Below are 26,102 nucleotides of genomic sequence, written 5' to 3' on the forward strand. Positions count from 1 at the left end.
TATAAGAAAACCTGCTCAAACTCTAGAACAATTACGTCACATAAACCTCTTTGAGGTAGTGCAGATACCTGTTGCACGCATTCAAGAGCTTAAAATACGGCAAAGTCATGGATGTAATCCTAGCTCCGTGCGAAACTTTGCATCCGATGAATCAGGCCCGCGGGCACCAACCTGTGATTTACCCATCAACTCACCTTGAGCTGAAAGAGGGTGAGACGGACGGACCAGGCAGAAGACTGACTGTGATCCAAAACCCCCTCAAATTTCTCACAATAAAAAAAAAAAATATATATATATATATATACCATAAGCTAAACCGTAGTTCGGGACAAGAGTTTAGGCGAGACTCATTATGTTGGCAGAGACTTTCTTCTTCTTCCATCACATGCAATTAAGGAGATGGAACTCATTTTGCAGTAATAATTTGTGGTTAAAAAAAATTATGTAGGGCAGGTACCTACTTCACAATTTCTCTTGGGGTCAATGGTTTGATACCGCTTTTATTTTACAAAAATAAAATAAAAAAGAACACAATAATGGTTGTTGATTTTGCTGCTTTTTAGCTATCTTTCTGTACAATTTCTCACTTTCTTTTCCCCTTTTTTTTGGGGGGGGGGGGGAGGGGGGGGGGTGAAAGGGGGTTCATTTTTTTTCATTTATTTTAATGGGTTATATCGCCAGTGTTCCTTCAGTCACCTGATTCTCGTCGGAAGGATCGAAGGGTGGCTGAGATTTGGGTTTACTCATCATCGCAGAATATCCATAGCCAAGAGAACTTCCCCTTGCTTCACACAGCTGCAAAAGCATCAATGGATTGGAGGCACTTCATCAAAAATCCAGCTATACATCAGGAAGAAAAAAATTGTGTTTAGAATGAACGAATTTTGATAGAATTCGATTTAGTTATGTTCAATTCCACGTAATTAAATTCGTAGAATTGAAATTGAGTGTTTTATTCCATTCCAAACACGAAAGTTTGGAGTTGGAAATGAATTTCACAAAATTTTGCGGATTCATTCATTCCAAACAACAGGTTGTAAATGAAGCAAAGAGTTAAAAATGGGACTTTTAAGTACCTCAGAGAGCTCAGAGAGGTGGCGGCACCTAAATTCATTGATAGCCGCTGCTATTTCTGAAGTTGGCAGTTTTGCCTGTTTGGGCAAACAAGAAACAGTAAGAACTTGCAAGAAATCAGCCAGAGAAAGACAACTACATTTCATCATCTTTAACCTAGAACCAGTTTTTCTTTTTTCTTTTTTCTTTTTTCTTTTTTCTTTTTTCTTTTTTTGGGATACTAATTAAGATAGGGGAATATCCAAAGGGCAGAATAAAGACCGCATAAACATGCAAGGGCGGGCCGATCCAACTTCCACTTGCAAGCAATTGCTGACTCCAAGGAAGGCCATAGCACCCTCATATGTAGAGATAAGCCCCCTCTTGTGTCTGATATGGGGTGGCCTAACCAGTTGTCTTTTGCTAATTCAGATAATTGGGGAACCTAGAACCAGTTTTACTTTTAAGAGATTTGTTTGAGTTCCCATTCCTCACCTTATTTCCTAAGGAAGATGTATTTATCATTTTCCAACCCATCCAAACAGAAGAAAGCGATCTAGATAATTCATTCCCTTTTCCTTTCATCTTTCTGTTAACAAATTCAAGAACCAAGGAAGCAATGTTTATGGTATAAATAGCCCTATTTTAATGACATTCTCTAAGCTGTCAGTTCAAAATTTGTTTACGTTCATTTTGCTTGCACGCATACATTTACAAATACAAGAATACGGCCAATGATATATTCCATGTGCGACGTGATGACAAGAAGAGCAGGCACGGTAAAGGGCATCCTCAATGCACGAAACTCCCTGTTTTATGAAGGGTGGGAGAATGTCGTATTTGTAAGCAGCCTTCCCTTTGCTTTTTTCACAAAGAGGCTGTTTTTACCACTCAAATCTAAATGTGAGACACTACTAAAGGTGAGAAATTACTCTTACTAACCAGAGAAAGTCGGTTATCTATATAGCATGACATGCAGTAAAACTCAAATAACATTCAGTTGTGATCAAACTGCTTACCTGAGCAAGAACAGCAGCCGCTAACTGGAGACTTGGTTCTAAGGTCTCAGGGACGACCTGTGAAAGTTTCAACTTAAGCATACACAGAAGCCTTTCGAGTTTGAAAATGAGAATCTTTATGAAGATAATGCAAGACACATCGGTGATGAACAAATACTGATATACAAGTCATGCAAGTAGCCATGCTTGGATGACTAAAGAAACAGTAATATCATCATCATCAACTGCACCTTATCCTAACCAATTTAGGGTCATTGGCATGATATTTGTAATTTCAATTGACTTTTAAAAGTCCCATTACAATACAAATCCATGTTCTTTACAAATCCATGCAAAAGAACATGGATTTACTCTTATATGAAATTAGCAGAGATGAAACAACTCATAGAAACAGTAAGAAAGGTACCGCTGTTGCCCCCGCCTTTTCCAAATTGAGGCCGTGGTCAACATCATGGGCACGGACAAATGTCTTCACATTAGGGAAATACTTGCTCAAGGCCCAAACAGTCCTATAGTTTGCACCAGGAGAATCTAAAGTTATTGCTGCTGCGCATGCTCTTTCAGCACCAACTTTATGGAGCACCTGATATCCAGGAACATGAGAAGATGTCAGCAAGAGAACACGCAGAAAGCATATTTGAGCACATTTTGCAATACCTCTCGACTTCCAGCATCTCCAAAATACACAGGAATATCAAGGGCGCGGCCAACTGCTACTCGATCACTGAAATGATGGGAAATATAAAATCACTTATCTGGATATTGCTGCAAAATATCCTTGTTTATTCATCCATATTTTTGGTACGTTCTCCACAAGTTAGGGACGCCAAGGGAATATGAAATTATACACCAACCTTTTTTTTTTTTTTTTTTTTTGCCAAATTGAATTCATGTTCCAAAATAAACATCACATTTTTTTTAAATGTTTGTAGAACATTGACATATAGCAAAAAAATAAAAACCCGCAACCCAGTGGCTGGAAAATCCTGGATATGCATTTAGAGATTATGGATTTGAAATCAGCCAGAAATTTGTCCACCAGGTTTTTATTCTCAATAGCAAGTAACTAAACTTTATCATTGAAAATGGACATAATATGTGGAAATAAAGTCAGCATGCCTCTAAAAAGAATTGCATGAATTAGTCTTCAAAATGACATCACCAGGAAGGAAGAACAAGCTAGAAAACTCATGACCCAAAATCATATCATTAAGCTTTAACAAAAAAATTTAGCCATAAATCATACCCTCTCTTACTGTCCCAAAATTAAATTAATATGGATGTCAGTTCACTGTGAAGCAAGCATACCTCCTGACATCAAGAGCAACAAATGGAATAAGTCTTTCTGAGAGAAGCTGGGCAATGATCTGAAAGAACAAGAAAATTAGGTCCCGCTGTTAGGGAACACATGGCTCATAGATCCCATGCATGGAGATGGATCCTCCACATGAAACAAATTTATACTAAATCTGTGATAGCAATAACACCTGGCCAACACGTCCAAACCCACAAATAATGATATGACCCCGCAAATCATCTGTCTGAAAACAGCAGAAGCCAAAGAACATCAACAACTAAATAACAGTTAAGTAGCAACAGCAATATGAGCCCTACATCAACAAATGTAGATAATTCAAAATGCAGAAAGAAAGTATGTTTAGATCAAATACCAAAAGCACTGAAAAAATGTCTGAAGACTAAATAACCAGAATCGAAGCCCTCTAAATAAAGTCTAGCATAGGAAAAACATTTCTTTTCTCGCTGATAGTTACAGTAATAAGTCAAAGCTATTAAGCATCAGGAGCAAGCGAAGTGCATGGATTACCATGCTTATCAAAAGAAGGTTCATGAAGTACCACAAAAATCATTTTTGTAACCATCTTCAAGGGAATAGGATCTTATTTTATTGGCAGAGATGTGTTCAGGGAATAGGGAGCCTTATTCACTACTCTACCACCACATATTAACCAATATCTATCAACTTAATAATGAATCATATCTTGTACAAATATTGCAAGAACCAACTGATTTTAGAAAAGAGACTTTGTAGTGGCTACTCATTCTTCACCATCCACATCCATAGTCGCATAAACACAGAGTGTACAACTGTGGAACTAATTTAAAGTCGGAATAACAGCTAAAATCAAGTCAGTCTTTCCAAGTAATTGTCAAGCAAATAACCATGGTAGTTGTCAACCACAAACAATTGCAGAATAGAAAGGAAGAATTCTGTATAACAGAAACACAAATGCTTGCTGAATTTCACCAATAACAGCAAACTTCATTGCTAGTTTTACCTCACTTTCTACGGGTAATAAACTTCGCACATCATGCAGCTCAAAGCGATTGGCTATTAACTGCCCTCCAGCAGCTAACCATGGTGTAAGGGCCATTGAAATCCCAACAACAAGAAACAACAAAGATGACAATTGGGAAGACATTATACCCTGCAGTACCATTCACAAAATCAATCTCAAAACAGTACCATTATCATCCAATCATCATTACAGTTTTACCCTTAAATCTGAAAGGAACCTTGGCCAAACATGACTTTGCATGGCCAATTTAACCTGGTCCAAACAAAGCCCCCACTATGTGTAAAACCCAGGCAGAGCTACGGTGACCTAATTGCAGTGCAGTTGCACTTTCCTATGGTTAACTTTTGAAAAATATTAGGGTACTAGTCGTTGATGAAAGGGAAATGAATAGACTTATCACAGGAAACTTAAATTTGTTGATATTCTGTCCATCACTCTTCTCATGTTTGCCTAGTCAGAAGTCCAATATTCATAGAAACCAAAAATTAACCCGATTGAGTAAATTTGAATCGAGCCAAGTCTTTATTGTGTGGACCCACATACAACAGAAGCAATATTCTGAATCCAATACTTGGGAATTTATCTCCCCCCCCCCCACCCTAAAAAAAATATATATATATATATATAAAATAAATAAATAAATGACCAGCAACCAGTAAATTTTGCAAGAAAGATGTGTTTAGTCCATAGAGAAGAAAACCTGATTAACAGCTTCACCAAAAGCCACGAAAGCAAATTCTCCACCCGGAGCAAGTAGAAGACCAACTCTTATTGCAGATATGATGGAAATACCAAAAAGTCTACCAACACCAGCAACCAATATGATTTTCCCACCAATTAAAAGACTTAGCGTTCCCATAATAACTGGAAAGTTTGAAATTAGAAGCTTTGGATCAATGGACATTCCAACCTGAAACCCAACAACAACTGCTGTTAAGCAAAGATCAGAGAGACTGCAACTGTTCATGATAGAGGTATCATATCAATCAGATAAAAACCAATCAAAATTGCTTGGATTTAACATTTAGAAGCAGCTGAAGCAAAAGGAAAGGAACTGACAAGAAATAAGAAAATAAGTCCAAGCAGGATGACTTGGAATAACCCTGAAGAAGATGGCATTAAGATCATCAATATGGATATTGGATTCAAGAATTGAAAAATGTATGGAGGTATAGTACCTAGAAACAAAAATGGAGAAGTAAAACTGGTAAACACCTAGGTGGGAAAGGCTGTTCCTGCATTAGCAGCCGAACTGGAAATAACCTGAATGGCTTTTATCTAGCCAGACATAAAAAATGGAATCAAATATGCTTTAAAACTGATTCTCATGAGTGGAAAAATAAGGCCATAATTCTCATTGAACTGGTAGATACATATATACACATAGGATGCCTACCTAACTACGGAAACAAATCTCCTAATTGGGTAATCTCCTATTTACAGTAGTATTGACATAATCACATCCTAATTACAACTTTTAAATCTACAAAATATTGACCAATCACACACATAATTACAGCCTTGATTCACGACACTCCCTCTCAAGCTGGTGAATAGATATTGTCCATTCCTAATTTGGCTGTAAACTTGTGAAAGACCTGACTATTTAGTCCCTTGGTTAGAATATCAGCTAACTATGATTCACTTGGTATATATAGTGTGCAGATAAGACCACTATCCAATTTCTCTTTAATAAAATGTCGATCCACCTCAATGTGTTTTGTCTAGTCATGCTACACAAGATTGTGTGCAATGCTGATAGCCGACTTATTGTCACAATAGAGCTTCATAGGGCCATCCCACTTGAGTCTTAGATCTTCCAAAATAATCTTTAACCATAACAGTTCACATATCCCCTGTGCCATTGCCCGAAATTCTGATTCTGCACTTGCTTCTTGCTCCTCCAAGTAACCAAGTTTCCACCCCAAGAAAGTATAATATCCCGTGGTAAACCTTCTATCAACCACTGAGCTTGCATAATCTGCATTAGTGTAGGCCTCTAGGGTGAGTTTGCCCCATTTTTTGAATAAAATTCTCTTTCCTAGAGTACTCTTGAGGTAATGCAAGATTCTGTAGACTACTTGTAGGTGAAGTTCCTTGGGTTCGTACATGAATTGACTCACTATACTAACGGCATAGGCTATATCCAACTGTGTGTGAGACAGGTAAATTAGCCTGCCAACCAACCTCTGACATGCCTCTTTGTCTGTGTCTTTATCTCCCTTAGCTTCACCAAGTTAGTGATTAGGGTCAATTGGAATGTTGGATGGTTTGCAAGCCATTTTCCCTATGTCTCGCAAAAATCAAGCACATACTTGTGTTGTGATATAAATATTCTCTATCTGAACCGTGCCACTTCAATACCTAAGAAATACTTCAAATTCTCTAATTCCTTGATTTCAAACTCCTTAGCCAAACATCTGCCCAAGTTCTGCCTCTCATTTTCATCATTTTCTGTTACTATAATGTCATCAACATAAACAACAAGAGTTGTGATTGAACTTGAACTAAGTGTTTTATGAATAAAGTGTGATCCCCTTGGCTCAATTTGTAACCCATGGCCTGCAGTACCTTGGAAAATCTCCCGAACCAAGCTCTAAGTGACTGTTTTAACCCATATAATGCCTTCTTGAGTTTACAAACCTTAGTCCCAGGTTTGTTTCTGTTGAACCCAAGAGGTATATCCATGTAAATTTCCTCCGCAAAGTCTCTATGCAAGAAAGCATTCTTCACATCAAACTGCCAGTCAAAGTTGTTGCTAGGGATAAGAGAATTATCACCGTGTTCATCTTGGCTACCAAGGCAAAGGTTTCTTGGTAGTCTATTCCATATGTTTGGATGTAACCTTTACCTACCAACCTAGCTTTGTATCGTTCAAGTCTCCCATCTGCTTTATACTTGATTGTGAAAACCCATTTGCACCCGACAAGTTTCTTCCCTTTTGGTAAATCCACAATCTCCCATGTATTATTCTTCTCCATGGCTCGTATTTCAACATTCATAACATTCCTCCAATTTTCACAATTTAACGCCTCTAATAATGTGGTAGGAATGGATGTTGTATGTATGTTGGTAAGGAAGCTTCTATGAGATGGAGAACATCTTTTAAAGGATACAAACTGAGAGAGTGGATATAAGGGATATTTCATGCACTCTCTAATTCCTTTCCTTAGTGCTATAGGCAGGTCAATATCAGTCATGGAATCATCATTAGTAGGTGAGCCAAGAGATATTACCTCAGTTCCAGAAGTTGGATTTGATGATAGGTGCATCCTTGGTTCAGGTTCTGGATTAGTCCTTCTTGAGTAAATCTAGGAAAACCGTTTGTTAGTAGTGGCCTTTCCCCCTTCAGTTTGGACATTCGATTGTAGAGATGATTTAGATTCATGGGTTTGTGGAGTAGATTCAAGTGCAAGTTCAGGCAATGGGTCAAAAGTAGATTGAAATGCAAGTTTGGTAGGTTCAGATGCAGGTGTGAGCGAAGGGTTAGCAGTTGATGGTAAGTTAGGAAATACCAATTCATCCTTATCTTCTATACTTGAGGTCTCCCTCTGAAGGTAAGGGTGAGTAAAATAAGGTTCAACCTCAACAAAGGTAACATTAGTAAAGACTAAAAATTTTTCAGTCGGAGGATGATAACATTCGTACCCTTTTTATGTAGAAGAATAACCCACAAAGACACACTTAAGAGCTCTAGAATCCAATTTTCCCTGATTAGGGCTATGAACATGAATAAATGAAACACACCCGAATACCTTAGGGCTAAGATGATTTGTGGTAGGCAAATCAAGATAGAACCGAGATAAAACTACCATGGGAGTCTGAAATTGTAACACTCTAGAGGGTAACCGGTTGATGACATGAGTAGCTATGATAACTGCTTCCCCCAAAATTGTTTAGGTACATTTTTGTGAAACAACAATGCTCTAGTAGTATCCAGAAGATGGTTGTTCTTTCGTTTTGCAATCCCATTTTATTGAGGGGTGGAAACACATGAGGACTCATGGATAACTCTGCTTTGAAGGAAATAGGTGGAAAGGGTTTGATTGAAATAATCCCTTGCATTGTTTGACCTAAACTGTTTGATTTGTGCCCCAAATTGAGTTTGAATCATAGAAAAGAAATTGAGGAGAATGTCAATCACATCAGATTTAGATTTAAGAAGAAAGACTCAGGTAACCCTTGTGTAATCATCAATGAATGAAACAAACCAACATGCCCCAGAAACATTTGGAATGGTTGATGGACGCTAGATATCACTATGAATTAATTTAAAAGGAAGATGACATCTGTTATTAGTAGTAGGAAAAACAACACATCTGTGTTTGGCAAATTCATAGATATCACAATGAAATTGTCTAATATCAAAGTCTTTAAACAAAAAAGGAAATAGAATTTTAAGAGTGGAAAAAGCAAGATGTCCCAGTCTGTAATGATGCAGCCAAATGGTGTCCTTGGAGGTTATACGTGGATCTGAAAGGCATGTTAAGGGTTGGTTCCACCTATTAACTGGTAATTTTTCAGATTTCTCAAAATAGTACAAGCCACCCTATTCCTTAGCACGTCCAATCATCAATCCCGAATTCTAGTCCTAAAACAAACAACAAGAAGGGAGAAAAATCACTTTGCAATTGACATCATAGGATAGTTTAGATATAGAGAGTAGGTTGGTGGACAATTTAGGCACATGAAGGACATTTTTTAGTGTAAAGGTAGGACTGATTTTAATCTTTCCTATTCCAGCTACTGTGATCAAAGAATCATTAGCCGTAGCAATTTTTCAATTACTGGACAAGGTGAGTATGAGTGAAAAAATCGGGAGGAAAGGGTCATATGGTCAGTAGTTCCAGAGTTAGTAATCCACAGGTCTTTAAAGGATGTATCCGAGGCATTCAAAGCATGAGAAATTGAGGGTTTACCTGAATGTAGCAATGAGCAAGTACCTGAAGAGGAGGGTTTGTAAAGAGTACTTAGGAAGTACCGTAGCCTTTAAATCTCATCCTTGTTGAATTCCTTTGGTTCGTGGCTTTGTTCTTCTTCTTGTGGGGTTGTCATATTAACTTGCCCTTGGCTCCAATGTTGTTGTTGTCCAACCTTATTTCCCCATTCTTTGCTCAGTGGCTTCCCATGCAGCTTCCAACACATCTCCCTAGTATGTCTTGGTTTCTTATAGAAGGTACACCACATATTCTCACGGTTGCCATCACTAACTGTGGATTTGAGGCATGTTTTTTCATTCTCTCCAATCAATTGGTCCTTCTTAAACCCACAACTTCCTCCATTTGCCACCATTGCGGAGGCCTCGACTGGTTTTGGGTCCAACATGACACCCCGCTTGCTTTCCTCGACTAGAATGATTGAAATCACTTCATTAAATGAAGGTAAGTCATCTTTGCCTAGAATTTGAACCCTCACCTAATCATACAGGCCTACAACACGTTGAGGCCTGTAAGAAAATCGTAGGTGCGATCTTTGTCTATGAAAGCTTTCAAGGTGGCTACATCATCAGTGTTCTTTATCTCAATTACCTTGTAATGATCCATCTCTTGCCAAAGTCCCTTTAGGAAATTGGCATACTCGATGACAATTTTGTTTCCTTGCTTCGCTGCAGCTATTTTGGTCTTCGATTCGTAGATCTGGGCTACATTTTTAACCTTTGAGTAGGTTTGTTGGATAGACTCCCAAACCTCCTTTGTTGTTGATAAGAACATACAAGTGTCACTAATTTTAGGTGCCATCAAACTCCACAACCATCCAATGATCATGGAATCTTCTTCATCCCATGTTGCATAGGCTAGATCTTCCTTCCTTGGTCTGATCCCTATAATATGACTAATCTTCCCTTTCCCTTTCAAAATGATTCGAATCAACTGGGACCATTTAAGATAATTTTTCCCATTCAACCGATAGGCAGCAATGATTTGATGCAGTTCTCCCAACGGCTGAAGCAACAAGAGTGCTAGCATTTCTCTTGTGTCAAGGGAACTAACATCATCAGTGGTGGCCGACATCTCTAGTTAATGGGAAGGGCTAAGAAAAGAATGATAAATAAGGTACTATCGCAGCAATGAAGGCTGCTAGTGATGGTTGTAGTAGCAAGTTAGGCTGGGCAACAATAAAGGTTGCTGGTGGTAGGCTGCTGGTAGCAGCAGAAGGGCAGTCGATGATGAAGGCTCGAAAAAGAGTGTCCTAGGGTTTTTTAGGGTCTGATACCATGTGGAAAAATATGGCTATAATTCTCATTTAACTAGTAGATACATATACGCATAGGATGCCTACCTAACTATGGACACAAATCTCATATTTAGGTAATCTCCTATTTGCAATAACATAGATATAATCACATCCTTGTCACAACCCTTAGAGTATTATAGGAGCAAAACTGTAATTAGTTACCATTGTTGGTTAGGAAATGCTATTAGTTCTGTTGTAGTGCACATGGGTGTTGTTCCTAGACTATACTTTCAGTTGAACAGCCTGTAAATAGGCCCTAGTATGTAGAGAAATGTATGTTGGAATGATATAGTAAATTCATATTTCCCTCCTTACTTTCTCTCTCTCGTTCTCTCTTGTTTTCCCTCTTTTCTCTTGATTTCGACTCTGTCTCTCCCTCCAATTCTTCTCTATTTCTCCCTTGAATTCTTCCAGTTTCCTTCCTAGACCCTAGCTAAACCCTAGGGTTGTGACAATCCTAATTACAGCTTTTAAATCTACAGAATATTGACCAATCACACACATAATTACAGCCTTGATTCACGACATCAGGCTCTGATTAGAGGCTCAAAAAGTATCCACACAGATCTGCATGGATCAATAAAGACTCCTATGATGTACATTGATCGGATGTTAAATGGGAGGGGGAAAATGGTATTTGAGTTTTGTTGCAAGATCAGCAAAATGAGCAGCTAATAAAGTGGCTGCCAACGCAGGAAAAACAAACTTTGTAGGAATACTGGAAGAAGGGGAGTTACCATGTCGCATTCAAAAAAGCTCTGAACAAGAAGGGGACAATTAGAAAGTTCACAAAAATATAGTAAAAAAGAATAACCAGTAAGAATTTGCTGCAAAGAAGATGACCACAGGAGATGGCAGTTTAATTCTATGAAAAATCAGAGATTTGCAACTTCACAAAAGCTTCTTAAAGGAATTGCAAGAAATAATTCTTCAGTCATGTTCAGTGTTATTAAAGGCGCACCTTAGGCGCCTGAAAGCATTCCAGGCAGGCGCAGACCAAAAGGCGTGCCTTAACCCAAGGCGCATTGGGCTTTTTAGCTCTTTTTCAAAGTTTTTATTTCACTATTTATTATTTTATTTTATTTTTTACTGTTTAGAGTTTAAATTTATTGCTTCAGCTATAAATTTGACAATAAGTGAAAAGGCTACTACTTCAAATGCTCCAATTGAATTTGAACTAAATGAAGATGGACAGGGAGAATTGAACAAATTCAAGGCATGCAATAACAAAATGCAACATTAAGTCACCAAAACAGCACCCCCATACTTGCAACCATCTTTCTTAGGCTTCTATGTATCACCTATGATCTCTAGATGCAAGAAGTGGACGAAAAGGGAAAAAGAAAATTATATTTTCATAGGCCCAAGTTAAATAGTGGCTTTTCCTTTCCCGTCTTCCTTGATTGTGTTTCATTTACTTCAACAATGTTTTGTTAAAACTGTTCAAATCTCGATTTTCTTAAGCTTATATTATTCCAGTAATAAAAAGTCAAACTACACTCAATATCCAATTATCAACATTCTATTGGCGTGATCAATATTTATAGACACCACAAAGGCTAAGTTTTCATTATACAAAGAAAGATGCAAATTCAACTCTAGTATATTACCTACCAAAAAAATATATGAAACTATCATCACACTTCTAAACCATAGAAATCATCCAACAAAAGGAGTAGATGATGTGGAAAAAGATATTAGAGATGATATTTCTAATGATGAAAATATAGAAATGTTTGATCTTGATGATGAGGATGATTTTTAAATTATTTAAAATGCATAATTAGTTAATCTTGATTAAGATTTAAGACCTATAAATTTTTTTAAGATTTAATTTAAGTTGACTTAAAGACTTTTAGATTACATCTTTTGGCATTTTTTATTGTTCTTTTCATTAGTATATGTTGAATTTTTTAATTTCCTTGATAACATACTTGTAAATATGTCATTAGGAGTTAGGACTTATTTTATACCTTATTTTTCAAATAGGATATATACAACATATCCAGCCTTTATCCCACTATGTGAGGTCGGCTACATGAATTCTAAACTTCCATGTATTTCTGTCTTTTGTCATATCTTCATTTAGACCCATACACTTCATATTAAACTTTAATGTCTCTCCCAAAGTCTTCTTGGGTCTACCCCTTATCTCTTTTTTTGACTAATTGTTCCATTTCATCAACTCTCCTCACAGGAGTGTCTCTTGGTCTTCTTCTCACATGATCAAACCATCTTAGTCTAGTCTCTCTCATCTTCTCCTTGATTGGCACTACTCCTACCTTATTACGAATAACTTCATTTCTAATTTTATCTTTTCTTGTATGGCCGCACATCCATCTTAGCATTCTCATCTCCACTACGCTCGTTTTTTGCTCATACTGGTATTTGACTACCCAACATTTTGAGCCATACAACAAAACTGGTCTTATAGCTATCCTATAGAATTTTTCTTTCAATTTTAATGAGATTTTACCATCACATAATACCCCCGATACATTTCTCCATTTTAGCCAACTTGCCTTAATTCTATGCGTGACATCCTCATGAATTTCTACATCTTTTTGAATCACTGATCCTAAATATCGAAAATGGTCTTTTCTTTGTATGATTTGGTCTTATAGCTGTCCTATCAGGCACACACCTCGCCTTGCGCCTCAGGGTCCAACACCCTTTTGCGCCTTAGTGCACCTTGAGCCTTTAATAACACTGGTCATGTTTGATTTACGAGTAATACATAATCATTGGAGTAGACTTGTTGAGGTGGAGAAACTGAGAATGATTTATCCTCTAAAGGAATCTTAGTCCCTATCAGCATTGTGTATCCAGTTTTCCACAAATTGTGTGGTTCTGTCCATTGGTTTCTTTTGCTGTGTTGTTGGATGGTGCTGTCTGTTGTTCCATCCTGCTAGCATTTTTCTTTTTTAATAAAATTTTATTGAGCACTTAAAAAAATCAATTAAAACCTAGTACATGGAAAAGTGTCATTTTCCCCGCTTCTGCAGTAAGAGGCCTGGTACAATCAGACTATGACCAGTGAAAAGATGACACCGGTTGAAAGATCGACAGTAGAGCTTTTCAGGGTGTGGAACACTCTATTCATGGTCTTAGGGGATCTAAGGGCATGTTTACTTGTGGAGAATGTTCTTTGTTTTCCATCTCCAGTTTTCATCTCTGTTTCCATGTTTCTATTTCTACAGAAAATCAGAGAAAAATGAAAAACACGTTGATTTTATATTAAACCAGTTTTAGACTTCAGAAAATGAGACAAAAAGGATATCCAACTTGGAGGATTTGAAGCAGGGGCTGTTTAGTAGAAAACGATGTTTTCCCTTGGAAATAAGTGGGAAAACACGGTTAAAATTTACAAAAGAAACAACAGAAAACATCTTTTAGAAAAAAAATTGTTTTGAACAGAGTTTCCAATTTTCTATCTTTGTGGAGATATTTTCTGGAAAACTACTCCAGTTTTCCACAAGTAAACAGCCCCTAAACTTCCCCCTTTTTTCTTGCAGAGTTTGGTCTCTTTGTCCTTTTATCTATGTTCTTTTTTTCTTTATCTTGATGAGCTGTATACTCCTGTAGAAATAGTCTTTTCTTTTGTTTTATGGGATTCAACCCCTTATAAGGCAGTGTCCTTGTAGTATAAACTTCTTACTAAAGAACAAGAGAACTATAGAAAAAGAGGAACCTTTTCTTTACATATAAAATGGGTGCTCCACAGATTTTTCTTCTCACCAGATCAACAAGGAACTTTTACAACTATAAAAATAAGTTGAGTTAGATAACATAATAAAAGTATCATAATGACGTGTGAATCCTACCGTCATGAAGAAGAGACCCAATAGAAGGCCACGGTATGGAGCAATATCTGATTCAACCTGTAAAGAAAATTCTGTTTCTGCAAGAAGCAAACCGGCCAAAAATGCTCCCAATGCCATGGAAAGACCAGCCTGTTTAAAATAATAAATGCATTCACAGAGTACAATAATGATATAAGAGGGTAAAACTCGTAAACGTGTCAGCATACCCTAGCTGTCAGCAGGCTAGTCCCCAGAATCACAAGAAGTGTATTTGCAGAGAATATCTCCGCATTTTGATTCTCTGCAATTTGCTTATAAATTGGCCGAAGCAGCTGAAAATTACCAAGAATGACCAATGAGGAACTTCAAAGACAGTTAAGAAACCCTTAACATGCATACCGTTAAAAGCTGTCTGATAGTTCTGTATAAAACCAAAAAGATTTGACCTAGTTGATTGGTAAAATATACCAAAACATGCATGAGAAAATACTTTCTAAAAATGTCATGTAAGAAGGATGCTTGTTTAGAATTTATATAACAAACTGCATCATCAGGGACACCAAAGGTGGTTTAATCATTTTAACATATTTTAAGGCCAGTAACATATATATAACCCACCAAGCGTCCTCCAGCAATTATGGCAGCAATTGCAACAATAGCCTTAACAGCAGCCAATCCAAGAGCTTCAGCAATCGCTTGAAAGCCAACCTAAAAACAACAAAAAGGTTACCCATAGGGACAACAGAAGCAACAACATTGGCAAACATAACAAATAGCAGGTAGAATAACTGTAAGCAGATTAAAACAGAGGTGAAGCAATCTTTAGTTTCCCAGTTACGAAACACATATACTTGCCCAACAGGAATAGGAGAAGAGGTAATATGGCAGTGTACCTATGATTAATAAGCATGGTATCATAAATAAATAAAAGAGGAAAATACTTGTGAGTATTAATAAGAATTGTTACCCCGCCTTTAGATGAATTTGGAGAAATAAGAGGTATGAGTATCAGCAAAACCACAACTGCCAAATCCTGAATGAAGCCAATAAAAGAATAGTAAAACAAAGTAAGGAAGGGACAAATACAACTGGTTAAGAGAAAGTACGGTATAAAGAATCCAATAAATGACATGATAAATTTCTTTATGACCAATAAAAAGAGTCCAATCATTCATAATAATGAAATAGCAAATGAGGAACCAATCACTTTTCACAAAATCATATTTAATTCTAGTAACTCAAGAGTCTTTTTCCTTTTATTACGCATGTAACACAACACCTATCAGGCAAGTGAATGAAATGGAGAAAGTTTGTAGCAAAAGAGGGAGACGAAAAACCAAAGATAACTTAGTGGGAAACACTCAACCTGAATCTAATCGACGAGTTAAGGGATCAAGCTAGTATTCGGTTAGCAACCTACCACTGGAGAATAGCCGGCTACTACAATGCTCTTGTTTGAGACAGGCCATTGCAACCGGGTGATTTAGTGCTTAGAAAGTCCATCATTACAAGTGCCCTCCGTGACAAGGGAAAGCTACGAGCATATTGGGAAGGTCCTTACAAGATTTAGGAAATATTGGGCCCAAACACCTATGTTCTCCAGACACTTCAAGGGGAGACGCTTGGTCAAACCTAGAACGAGATGCATCTAAGGAGATACTTTATTGTGTAATCCGTATCGTGTAAATACCCCCTGTGTTCCCATGGATAAAACTATCACAAAAAAAAGGGTAGAAAATGTAGTGTGGAAAGATATCATCTGCCGCTTTGGAGTTTTTAGGATCCTTGACACAGATCATGGCACGCAGTTCAATTCTAATGCCTTCCATGCCTTCTACAGCAAATGGGGAATCCACCTGCACATGGCTTCAGTGGCCTACCCACAAGCAAATGGACAAACTGAAGCAGCCAACAAAATTATCCTCCATGGCCTTAAAACCTGGCTCAAAAAGGTAAAAGGTGCTTAGGTAGAGGAGATTCCAACTATTCTTTGGGCCTACCGCACCACCAGCCAGGTGTCCACTGATAAACTCCGTTCAACCTTGTGTATGGGACTGAAGCTTTCATCCCCGATGAAATTGATATTCAGTCCCCACGAGTATTAGCCTTCAATAAGCAAAGAAATTCAGAGCAACTTTTGGCCTTTCATAAAAAGTACAAAGAGTGTTTAATTTTTTAAAAATATTTTGACACTCTACTTTTTATAAATCATTTGAATTTGTTGTTGTCATAATACAACAATTGAAATTTGTTTATTTCAGGGAAGCTTAGCAGAAAGTTGGCAGGGCTAGGCAGAAAAGCAAGGTCTGCTCGGAAGAGGTCATCAAAAGGGTCCTGTAAAAGGGTGTCTCCGGAAGTGTCTTTGGGCGTCTATAGCTGCTACCGTAAGGTCTTTCGAGTGAACTACGGAACTGAGGTCTGTAGAAACTGTTTTTAAACTGAAACCGATTCCACCTCAAGGTATGGTGGGCCTAGTCTGTCCACACCTAGCCAGCTACCTGATATCACGTCGCAATCATCGTTCCGCGCTAGCCTGAGGACGTTGATTCACCAACACCCGTGCGTCTCACCGAACTCTTCGGAATTTCCCGCGCGTGACACTCATGCCTTGTCAATATCTCAAGAGCAGAAGCATAAGAGAACAGAAAGCAGATAAAGTAGAAGCCAAGCCTACCAAAATCCTCCCTCGGCCACAATTTCATTCTACCTGGCCACCCCACGACCCCTTCCAATTTCAAGCCACGTGTACAACACTAAAATTGGATGAGGTGGCACCAGGAGTCGACTCTCATGCACGAGCCAATCGACTACTTATACTGAGACAATCGACTCTCAATGCTCCGGCTCATTAACTTTTAATGAACTGCTGTCATCAACACTTAATAACACATCCAAAACCATCATTAACAATTAAGGATAACAGAGACACAATAGGTCCACAGTGCTGATACCAGATGTCATGCTATATGGTATGTGTGACTTTCTAGCTACACTGACCTCTAGCAAACAGATAGCATCAAAACCCGTTTGGCACCAGCCGAAACACCTCAACCCATCACAAGAATCTCTCTATATTCCGGTGACGATCTGAAAGATCTTGAGAAACACCTAATATCATTCCAGGACAATACAGAAAGTAATGAAGTCTAACTTCAAGTGAGTCTATTACAACTGACAATTATCATGTACTATAATCCTTCTATTGCCTAACGTCCCGACTGAATGAGATTCATGGTAAGATAAACTCACAAACTCAATAGCTATGTGTTAGATCTTATCAGCGTGACTAGAGTTATAAATGAATAGAGGTCTAGAATTCATGTAGCTAACCTCACATAGAAAAATTGAGTCTTGTGATTGTTGTTATTATTGTTGAACCATTAACACCCCACTAGTGGGATTATAAATCTTGTGATGAAAATAAAGGCACATGTACCATTAACAAAGAAATAATGAGAGGGTAAATCATACACCCCTCCCTCTTTTTTGTACACTACACCCCCTTGTTTTTTACGCTGCACCTCAGTAACAGTATGCAAGGGTACTGTAGAAGGAAGTACCCAGAAAAACCTACAGGTTGTATATATACAACAATAAGATTGTCAGAGGACAAGGTAAAAGAGGAATGACAAAAAGAAGGATTCTATTTCAACCCAAAAAGAGGGAAATGAGCAATGTTGCCCTTAAAAAATTTAATGGGTTTTCCATGTAGCTAATAGGTGGAAATGATGCTACCATATCATTGTATTATGCAGGTGTAGATTAACTCTGCTATATCGTCCTTGAAGACTGTATAGTACTATAGTTATACAGAAGACATTGCAAAAGTCCACAGAAAGTATGGATATGAGAGTCATTATCTAAGAAACTGTTGGGTTATATACAACAATTAAGAACAATAGTAATGAGCACAAAATTCACTTCATAACATTGATCTAGGAGGAGCATACTTCTTCAGCCCAAAGAGATACCTGGAAAAGTAAAACAGAAAATGTAGCTCGCCCATGGCGTGATGTACTCTCACCTCGTTCTTGCAATACCTGCAGAGTAAATAGCCCAAAAATAATTTTCAAAAAATAGAACAGTTCACCAGCCCAATAGAAGGGCATCAATCAGTAAATTTGTATTCATGATAATTTGATATTTAAGTGCTAATACCTAAACATTATCTTTTTGTTGATTTATACATTTATTTTTGTTGTCTGAATAAACTTCATCAATTTATCTATCAAAAGAAATGTGTATGTATCACTTGCTGACTCCTAATAATACATCATGCTCATAACCTAACACATTTTTTATAGGTCCACATCATTAACAGTAATAAAGAAAAGGATTTACTACAAGAAGTGGATCTGAAAACCAAAAGATAAAAGTATTACTAACATAAGAAACAACTAGTGATCATTATCTCCAGGATTCACTGATCTACTGAAATGCCTTATCAGAAATGAAATTTCCATCCTTATCTCAAATTATCTGTTCTGGAAATTATAGAGGATCAAATAATGAGCCACACCACAAAACTTTGGGAGAGAGTGATTGAGTAAAGATTAAGAAGAGAAACTAAGATGTCGGAAAAACCAATTTGGTTTCATGCCTGGTAGATCAATAATATAAGCCATATATTTGTTGAGGCACCTAATGGAAACATAGAGATAAACAAAAGGAGTTACATATGCCATTAATAGATTTAGGAAAAGCTTATGATAAAGTTCCTTGAGAAATTTATTAAGAGTTTTCCAGAAAAAAGGAGTCCAAATTGCTTATATACATGGAGCATAAACACGTGTCAAAACATGTAGAAGAGATACTGAAACTTTTCTAATTGCCATAGGATTACATCAAGGATCTACATTGAAGTCATAATCATTTGCATGTAATAATGAATGAACTCACTAAACACGTTCAGACAAAGGTGTTGTGATATATATTATTTGCAAATGATATTGTGTTGGTGGATTATGAGACAAAAGAAGGTGTGAATACTAAGTTCAAGATATGGAGGAATAATTTAGAACCTAAAGGTGTTAAATTAAGTAGGTGAAAGCTGAATATATGGAATGTTAGTTTAGTAAAAATGTTAGTGTGAAAGATGTAATGATAAAATTGGAAGATCAACACATACCAAGAAAAGATCATTTCAAATATCTTGGATGAATCATCCAAAAAGATGGGGAGATTAAGACAAGATGATTAAAATGAAAAAGTACATACGAGGTTTTATGTGAAAGTAAGATTCCATTAAGTTAAGAGAAATTTTGTAAGACAGCTATCATACCAATTTTGTTTTATAGCGAAGACCATCAGGTAGTAACCGAGAAGGGAATGATAAGACAAATGTTTGGTCATATAAGAAAAGATAAAATCAGAAATGAGGTTATTTGTTATAAGGTTAGAGTGGGTCTTATTGAAGATAAAATGAGAGAGACAAGATTAAGATGACTTTATCATGTGAGAAGAAGACCAATAGAGGTTCTTCTTGTGTGGAGAGTGGATAGAACGAAACATTTATTTAGCAAAAGAGGTAGAGGAAGGGCAGGAAAAACTTAGTGGGAGACACCTAGGTTTAATATTAATTTATATGGGCCTTAAAAAAGAAAAGACCATAGACAGAAATGATGGAAAGCTATGTAGCCAACCCCACATAGTGGGATAAAGTCTTGATATGTTGTTGTATCTCAAATTATCAGCTCTTTAAGGCAGTTACTTGGAGCTCAGCAAATTCCAAATATTTTACTTTTTTATCCAGATTGGCATATTAATGAACAACTATAGATTTGAAGCCATCATTAAAGCAGAAACTGTTGATTGAATTTACCTGAAGGACAACAGCAGTGGAAGACAATGCAAGGCCATTTCCAATGACAAGTGCAGCAGGACCAGCCTGCCCAGCAATAAAATGAGAAACTAATCCAACCACCACTGCTGTCGCAAAGACCTGTATTTGTATACACATTAAGAAGAGGAAACCCATGAGACAAATTCATAACATGAACATGAAAAGTGCTGTAAATGAGGCAAACAGAAGTGGCAACGTCAGGAAACAAAGTTCTCTAATCACCTGAGCAGTACCCAATCCAAACACATATTTCTTCATAGAACTCAGTCTTTCAACCGAAAGCTGCAAAATGATAATGAAGTGCTTAGTTTTTTTGTCATTTTTCTATTTAGCAGAAAAACTGTCAAGTATTAATGTGCAATGGAAACTAAATTAAGATTTTATGCACTCTACCTCCAAGCCAATATTGAATAGCAAGAAAACAACTCCAAATTCAGCTATTGCCTTTGTCCCGTGTACATGACGAATAATGGAGAGACCATACGGTCCAATCAAGATGCCAGCAGCTAGATATCCTAGAACAGGACTTCCTAAACATTGCAACAGATAGGTGAAGCATCATATACTGATGACCATACAACAACACCAACAACATACCAAGTCTTTATCCCACTATGTAGGGGATGATGACCATATTCAAGAATAAAATAAGTGTGGCCATCGAAGTATCAAAATTATTAAGTGATACTCTCAAGAAAGATATATTCCTCTTCTCAAAGTAGGCTGCAGAAGCATATAATTGACTAACACAGAAAATGAACATGAATCATGGAAACTCCAAAAGAAAACTGTGGGCAAAGAAGTTCTGCTAGCCCATTCTGTCCTAGCATAGGGCTTTAATATTCCAATCTATCAGATAATACAGGGTTGCTATCATTAATATTCTGGACCTAACACGGTTATACATGAAAGCGTGCCGTGTGAAGCAACCATCTTATGCAAAGGAAGAACGTAAACTGATGATTCAAAATTATGACAAAAATGACAGAACTTGGGATTCAGTTACCTCCAGGGATTTTCTGGAAAACAGGTACAAAAATGACACTTGCAAGCAGCAACCATAACATGTCAAAGAGTGAAGCTTCCTCCTCATTCACCTAAAAATTGGAATGATCAATCATGAGAACTGGAAAAAAAAAAAAAATGATGGCTATATAGAACAGAATACCAGTCAAAGCGAAAATAAAGGAATTTCAATACATGCCTCTTGATGAGGAAGCATCTCCATTAATTTCTTCAATCTCTTGGGCAATTTCCGAATTTGACGGACTACAGGCTTTGCATTCAACGAGACTTCATCAATGCTAGTGGAAATGATATCCGGTTGTACAAATAGCTGATTAATTTTCTCAGCTCGATTGACATAGAAGGCAGTCCTGTAATATGTCAAATATTGCAACTTCCTATCAGATATAACAATCCCCTATCCTGCAACACACCCTCCTACAAGAGATAAATGACCAGAACCATCTAAATACTAGTTCTACTGATGTTTGACAGGATGCACATTATAAATATGACAATAAAAGGTACAAAAAAAGAAGGTGGACTTTTCAAAGTGCTGCATACCCGGCACCAATAAGCAACGCCCCAAAAATCAGCTTAGGCATTTGTGCCTTTGCAGACTCCATAAGACCATGGAACAGGGATGCGGGCGTGAACTCAGTCCCATCTGAAGAGAAAAAAGATGCAGAGAAGAAACGAGAAGATTTCTTGAGTAATGCTTTTGGAGAATTAAATGTTGAACCATCCTTCATCAAATCCTTCTGAGATTCTGGCTTTTTTGTTTGAGCCACGTTCTTTGACTTTTCTGAATCTGTTCTAATATCTTGGGACAAATCTAAACCTAGTTTTCCATTTTCTTTATCAGTATCATAAGGTAAACTGGGCTCTTCAAAACTTTGACCAGGGCCATCAAACTGGCTACCTGGTAAAGGCTCAATAACCAAAGAAGAACTCTCAATTGGAATGACTCTTTCACCTTCAACAACAATATCACCACCTGAACTTCCTTGATTCACCCTTTCCTTCTCAGGCAATTCGTCCTCACTCACCACCTGCCCTTCAGATGAAGATCCATTTTGTTGATCTGTAGTTTCTGTGCCATCAATATGAGAAACAGATAGATTCTTTTCTGCCCTTTGTAAGGAAATCTCTGCATCATTTACACGTTGTGTAGCCTCAAGTTCAAAAGCAACAGCTTGCTCTGCTAAAAGCATTACATTGGCCACATCCTCCTCAGCTTTCAAAGCATCAATTTGTGCCTTTTCTGCAATCTCTTTTAGCCTATCCACTTCCTTATGCAACTCCTCTTTTCTGCTTTGCAACAGTCTTAGCTCCGCTTCACAAATCGCCAAGGTCGCCCTACACTCTCTAATATCATCCTGAGCAAGTAAGATAGCCTCATCTTCCTTCGTCAAAGAATTGGGCTCTTTCCCTCTGCTTTCATGTTCTGAATCACTCTCACTCGAAGCCTCTAAGAAATCATTACTTCCTTCTGCAGCTTCTGATGAATCCACTGCCAGCCGGAGTCTCTCCTCTGCGAGAGAAAGAACAGTAATCGCATTTTCAACAGCTTCTTTAGCAACAGCTTCTTCATTCACAATCTCTTCAATCCTGTTAAGGATAGAATTAACATTGTCCCAAGCATTTGTCGCTTCATCCTTCAATGCTATTGCAGCTTCTGAAAATCTGTGAGCCTTTTCCTCAAACGTGGCACTGTTAAGGCGGGCAGCCTCCAAATCCTTACGTGCCATCTGCAATAACTCCCTTAATTCATCCAGAGTGGGAACCTCCTTGTCTTCTCCTTCCCCTGAACCAATCAACTCTGGACTTACATCACCCCCTGCTCTTGAGCTCTCTTCATTATGACTTTCCACAAATTCTACATTTCTACCATTACCATCTATATAAGCTACTGAATCACTGCCCTGGCACCGCAACCAAACTACTCCCCTCAACGTCTTAAAAGTATCAATAGAATCAGAAGTCAAAGATCCACATGAACTATGACGCAAGAAATTGCTGCTAAATTCACCTTTAGCAACTATACTTGAATTTGAACCACTAGTACCAGACAAAATTATTTTTTTCAACTTTTTTTTCTGGTTGGTCTTTGCAATAGGTCTTGGATTGCCAGGGAGATTACAACCAACACCACCGCATCTAAACCGCAGAAGTGAATGGACACCATTCGAAGTCCTGCAAATTCCACCGTCGCCGCCATGAAACACATTAGACTGCCCAAACCTACACGCGAACTCCATATTTCTCGGATTTTCCAAGCGATAAAATGCACAATTTCTAGTGACACATTCTATAACTTATTTTGAAAATTCTTCTTGGCCAGTCAAACACCTGCTAAGACAACCTAAATTTAGACAAGTATGAATAAGAAAAATCCAGATTACGTGAATCGAAATTGCATCGACTGAGTCCTAATTCACAAGTCAAATTAAGTAACCGTGCGACCATACAGAGACCAGTTCTCCTAATTCTTCATCGGAATAAACAAATTGAAATTGAATTAGCTATGATGTGCAAAGAAAAATAGATACATATATAAACAAATATATCGGTTCGCGCGAATTCACAGAACTATTTGCTTCTGAATACGCTGAATGAAGTAACAAGTGAATGAGGGAGAATCGACCTGACCGAGCACGAGTAGCAGGAATCAAGTTAGAATCCGGAGCTCGTGAAGCTAGGGCGCATTTTCTCGAGAAAACCGGAGACAGAAAATGATGGAATCGGAATTGGAAATGAAATTGTGCCGTCTGAGAGGGAGCCGAAGGCAGAGAGTACGAGAAGGAGAAGCAATTGATTGACGCCTATTTCACTCTCTCTCTCTCCCTCTCTTTTCTTTTCTCCCCCCGTTTGGGAAGCGAGAAAATAAAAATGAAAATGATGCCGTTTGGTACCTACTGGTTGATAATAATAATACTATTACCAAAACACCCCCATTTTCACATTTTGTATTTCATTTCATTTTTCCATACTCTCTTAATTAAGGAAAGGAAAAAATTAAAATTATGAATAAATGAGAGTTTTTTATGGAAAATACCCAAACGGTCCCTGAGATATGCCAAGGTATATACCACACCAGAAGATATATACTTGTGAACTTTGCTTGCATGCCAACAATATCAATCCCTATTGCAGCTTCATGAATTGGGACAATTGTTTGATTTTGCTAGAGTTTTATCTGTTTATTTTATTTATTTTAAAAAATAAAAATTAGCAAACACTATATTTGGACAGGCAAATGATCCTAATTATGATTTAAAAATTGTCGAAGATGACTTATATAAGATTAATAGGATTAAATTTTATATTTATTATTGATCGAACATAATAATGAATCTATTAACAGAAAACGTCATCGTCAATTCTCTCAGAGTCTTTAAGATAAAATTATTACGTAAACACTTCAATAATTAAATAAAACATTAAAAACTTGATAATCGTATTGAAATCAATATTAAAAACATATATTTTTTTAAGTGAATGTCTATTTATTTATAGAGAAACATAGAATTTTTTTAAATTCCCTATAATTATGATTCTTATAGATAATGTATATTTTGACTTTCTAAAACTTAATGAAATAATTATAATTTTTAAGGACAACATTTATTATGATATTCTAAACCTTTATTATAATTAGAATTCTTTATAGAAAATATTTATCTTTTTCATATAACTCTCGGAGGGATTTTAGGATGTTAAAGTTATCTAGTTTGTATATTAGGCCGAACTTCCCCAATTAAGGAAAAATTACATATTTTTAATCCAAACAATTATTTTGGACTTTTAGGTTTTTTTTAATCTTTTAATGAGTCTTTACTCATGAGACATCAATATCCAAGACCTCTAGAATAAAAATTTTATATCTTAGTTTAATCTAAATTTAATCTCATAATACTTTATTGGTCTACATCCACACGATAATAATTTTTATAACTCTAATTGCATTTATAACATCACGAATCCTTACTCAAAACTACTAGTTAAAGATCATTTATATCGAAAACTTTTACAATAAATTATGAATTTGGGATTGATTTTGGCAATGGAGAACCACGCTATGAGGGGTGAAATTACCGTCAATAAAACTATAGTTTTATCTGTTAAATTAAATGCTTCAAAAATCACTATTTATCGGGACCTATATTCATTTGTTAAAATGTTAAGAATAAAAAAAAAAAACTATATATGAGGTTTGTCAATAAAAAATCATGTATTTTATTAGATAATTAAATACATACAAAAACTTATTTTATGTTGATTAAATTTGTATGATTCTATTTTTTCATTGAATCGATTCTTAATTCAATTTACTTGAATCAAAATAAATATCAAACCCGAATCAACCTGATTCGTCCATTAATTCTAAGTTTTCCAACCAAACTTTATGGTTGGACCCAATACTTTAAAAATAAAAAATGAACCCCAAACCATGGAATTGACCCAAAAATACCCTAAAGGAATAAGTCAAAAGATCACCATTCTTCCATTCCAATAAAATCGGATATAATCTCCATATTTCACTCCAAAAACTTTGAATTTTGGCCTCAAAATGTTGGGGATCACCATCATGCGTCCGAAATTCATCCCAGCAATAGCAATTAAGTTTAGGCCATTGCAAGAAGAAACCATAATTCTATGTTAATCTGATATAAATCAGTTTTTGTCTTTAGATCAATAATAATTAATTGCCCGAGGTGGAGACACAGTTTGTGATCCTGGGCAACCCTCTTCATCTTCTCTGTGCATACTTCTGTTTGGGAGGAGGGAAAGGAAAGGAAAATAAAAGAAAACAAAGGAAAAGAAA

The 26,102-nt window shown here is 36.9% G+C and overlaps 1 protein-coding gene across 3 annotated transcripts; it reads right to left on the reverse strand.

Annotated features, from left to right (window-relative positions):
• Positions 1-405: 405 nt before the first annotated feature.
• LOC127786740 (K(+) efflux antiporter 2, chloroplastic-like) lies at positions 406-24,161 on the reverse strand. 3 transcript variants are annotated; one of them, XM_052314368.1, is made up of 21 exons: positions 23,927-24,161; positions 21,839-23,626; positions 21,474-21,645; positions 21,276-21,366; positions 20,663-20,799; positions 20,492-20,551; positions 20,249-20,368; positions 18,399-18,467; positions 15,395-15,460; positions 15,046-15,135; positions 14,655-14,759; positions 14,449-14,577; positions 5,091-5,300; positions 4,370-4,519; positions 3,560-3,613; positions 3,381-3,439; positions 2,730-2,796; positions 2,479-2,655; positions 2,073-2,129; positions 1,077-1,151; positions 406-795 (listed from the first exon to the last, which is right to left on the reverse strand). In XM_052314368.1, the coding sequence occupies exons 2-21, from the start codon at positions 23,533-23,535 to the stop codon at positions 670-672; spliced, it is 3,711 nt and encodes a 1,236-aa protein (XP_052170328.1). In that variant the 5' UTR covers positions 23,536-23,626; positions 23,927-24,161; the 3' UTR covers positions 406-669. The 3 variants fall into 3 exon arrangements, with proteins under 3 accessions (XP_052170328.1, XP_052170327.1, XP_052170329.1); XM_052314367.1 differs by having other exon boundaries at positions 23,922-24,161; XM_052314369.1 differs by having other exon boundaries at positions 692-840; positions 23,922-24,161.
• Between the last annotated feature and the right edge of the window lie 1,941 nt (positions 24,162-26,102).

This window comes from Diospyros lotus, chromosome 12 (assembly GCF_014633365.1).
Source record: "Diospyros lotus cultivar Yz01 chromosome 12, ASM1463336v1, whole genome shotgun sequence".
Classification (NCBI taxonomy): Eukaryota; Viridiplantae; Streptophyta; class Magnoliopsida; order Ericales; family Ebenaceae; genus Diospyros; species Diospyros lotus.